At 40.2% G+C, this 2,335-nt stretch overlaps 1 protein-coding gene across 1 annotated transcript in view; it reads left to right on the top strand.

The window, feature by feature from the left end:
* Positions 1 to 1,996, top strand: part of LOC121384951 (homeobox protein MOX-2-like) — a 38,881-nt gene extending 36,885 nt beyond the window's left edge. Inside the window, exon 3 of the mRNA XM_041515443.1 lies at positions 1,088 to 1,996. Coding sequence (XP_041371377.1) covers positions 1,088 to 1,258 — 171 coding nt within the window. The 3' untranslated portion in view covers positions 1,259 to 1,996. The remainder of the gene's footprint in view (positions 1 to 1,087) is intronic.
* The last annotated feature ends 339 nt before the right edge of the window (positions 1,997 to 2,335 follow it).

Genomic DNA, 2,335 nt, shown 5'->3' with positions numbered 1-2,335 from the left:
AGAGGACCACCCGCGCTGGCAAGTGCAAGGGACCTCCAGCAGCCCGACCGGGGTCGGTAGCGGGTGAGGCAATTTTGGTGCTATTGAATTTTGAATATCGCGTAGGATTAAGTCAAAAAAGTAAAATTGCGCAATTTCTTCAAGGAACAGCGCTGAACTAAATCTTACCCCTATTTAAAGCTACCGTCTCAATGTTACTCACTTGACATGCTTGCGTCGCAGGATCGATACACCTCGGTGGATCCATTTTTTTTCGTTCCAATCAGTGCACCACAACTTGTCAAAGGCCGTGGTATGTTCCTTTCTGGGAAAGTGTATATAAAAGATCCCTTGCTGCATTATGAAAAAAAGCTCTAGTGGTGTCGTTAAACAAAACAAACTTTAATTTTTTTTGCTAAGACTGAAAAAGGAAAGGAAAGGTCCTCAGCACATTCTAAGCTACGACTATTTGGTAGACAGATAGAAAGGGACGAAACCCGCTACTGTCAAATAGTCTATTCATACCGAGAAAGGAGCAAAAGATATTTTAAATGCAATGTTTCCATAGACAGGACAGCACATACCACGGCCTTTGCTGTACCGGCAATGGGACATTAGTTGCGCGCGGGCGACGGAGATGGCTTGTATAACCAATAACTATCAAAGAATGGCGTGCGGCGGCAATGCCATTGACCTGAATGATGTGTTCTTAAAGTCGCAGATCCTAGCTTTACAAATCTGTAAGACATCTGGATAATGTTACAATAGAGTGAAACAAAAGTCTGTGATGTTAAAACGGGGAAATACCCTCTAAAAATAGACTAGAGCTAGTCTCCATAACCGTTACTTCTCAGAGGTACGTGCGTTTTTAGAATTTCATTTTATTGTATTAGAAAATACCAGAATGACCAGAGACACTTCAGATGTTCGAAGATACGCGGTAGTGTTTAAAAGCTAGGGTCTGCCATTTAAATGTTTAAATAAGAAACACTATTCTCAACATTATTGAAGATAAGATGGCAGTTTCTTAGGAATATTGATATTACATACATATATATATATTTTTTCGTTTCATTATCTTTTAAAATCTTACATTTTATCTTTGTAGGTCAAGGTTTGGTTTCAGAACCGACGAATGAAGTGGAAAAGAGTGAAAGGAACTAAACTGGTCAAGGATAAAGTGGACGGTCAACTGAAACCCATCATGGCGCCCAATGTGACGTCATCAACAAGCATGAACGAAGCAGACGATCTTCCTAGACTTTCAAAAGTTCAGTGACGCGATCACGCGATATGGAGTGGCACACTGTGATAACTGAGTTACGTCCCTTGAAAAACCATGTTCACGTGACTGAAATGCGCAAGGTGTCAGAAGGCCAAGTTCAGCGTGCAAAAGTTTCGCTAACGTTCGCGAACTATTTGATTGGTTTTCGAAGTGGTAATTCGGTTTACTGTGCAGCGTAAAAACCAGTCTAGCGAACGTTAGCGACAAGCGGTTGACTGAACTTTAGCTGGATTAACTTTGGACGGTGGAGGTGGTTGTGAGGGACAATCTGCCAGTCAACGTGAGAGTTATGTTAGAAGTGTCTGAAACTTCTTTCTACAAGTAGTAACTTTGGGTTGTCCGAACACTCTCCAACCCTCTAACATAGTGATCTGCCAGTATGCGAACGCATTTTAAACACAAGTTCGAAATGAATGGAAGAATATCCACAGAGATGTCATATGGAAGGAAACTCGAGGTTCAAACGAAAGCCAAAATAAAAGATCTCCGTTTTGTTGCACATGCCTACATTCACTAACAAAAAGAGAAGAAACCACAGGGAAGTACATTCTTAGTGTGGTGATTTCTGAAGTACATACTGACAGAGTGAAGTACATTTGTAACCAGTGTGGTGATTTCTGAAGTACACACTGACAGAGTGAAGTACATAGTGAATATTTGTTTTTAAACAGTGTGGTGTATTTTGAATGTCAGACTGACACAGTGAAGTACATTCTTAACTAGTGTGGTGTGTTTTGAAGGTCACATTGACAGTGAAATACATGTATTCTGAAGTACACACTGGCAGAGTGAAGTACATTCTTAACTAGTGTGATGTATTCTGAAGTACACATTGACAGAGTGAAGTACATTCTAACTAGTGTGATGTATTCTGAAGTACATACTGGCAGAGTGAAGTACATCCTTAACTAGTGTGAAGTATTCTGCAGTACACATCGACACACTGAAGTAATTCTTAGCTAGTGTGATGTATTATAAGTACACACCAACGAAGTGAAGTACATTCTTAACTAGTGTGATGTATTCTGAAGTACATACTGACACAATGAAGCATATTCAGTGACGGAAAAT

This window comes from Gigantopelta aegis, chromosome 11, assembly GCF_016097555.1.
Source record: "Gigantopelta aegis isolate Gae_Host chromosome 11, Gae_host_genome, whole genome shotgun sequence".
Lineage (NCBI taxonomy): Eukaryota > Metazoa > Mollusca > Gastropoda > Neomphalida > Peltospiridae > Gigantopelta > Gigantopelta aegis.
Note: the sequence above shows the minus strand (reverse complement) of the source record. Positions and strands in the feature narration are given on the sequence as shown.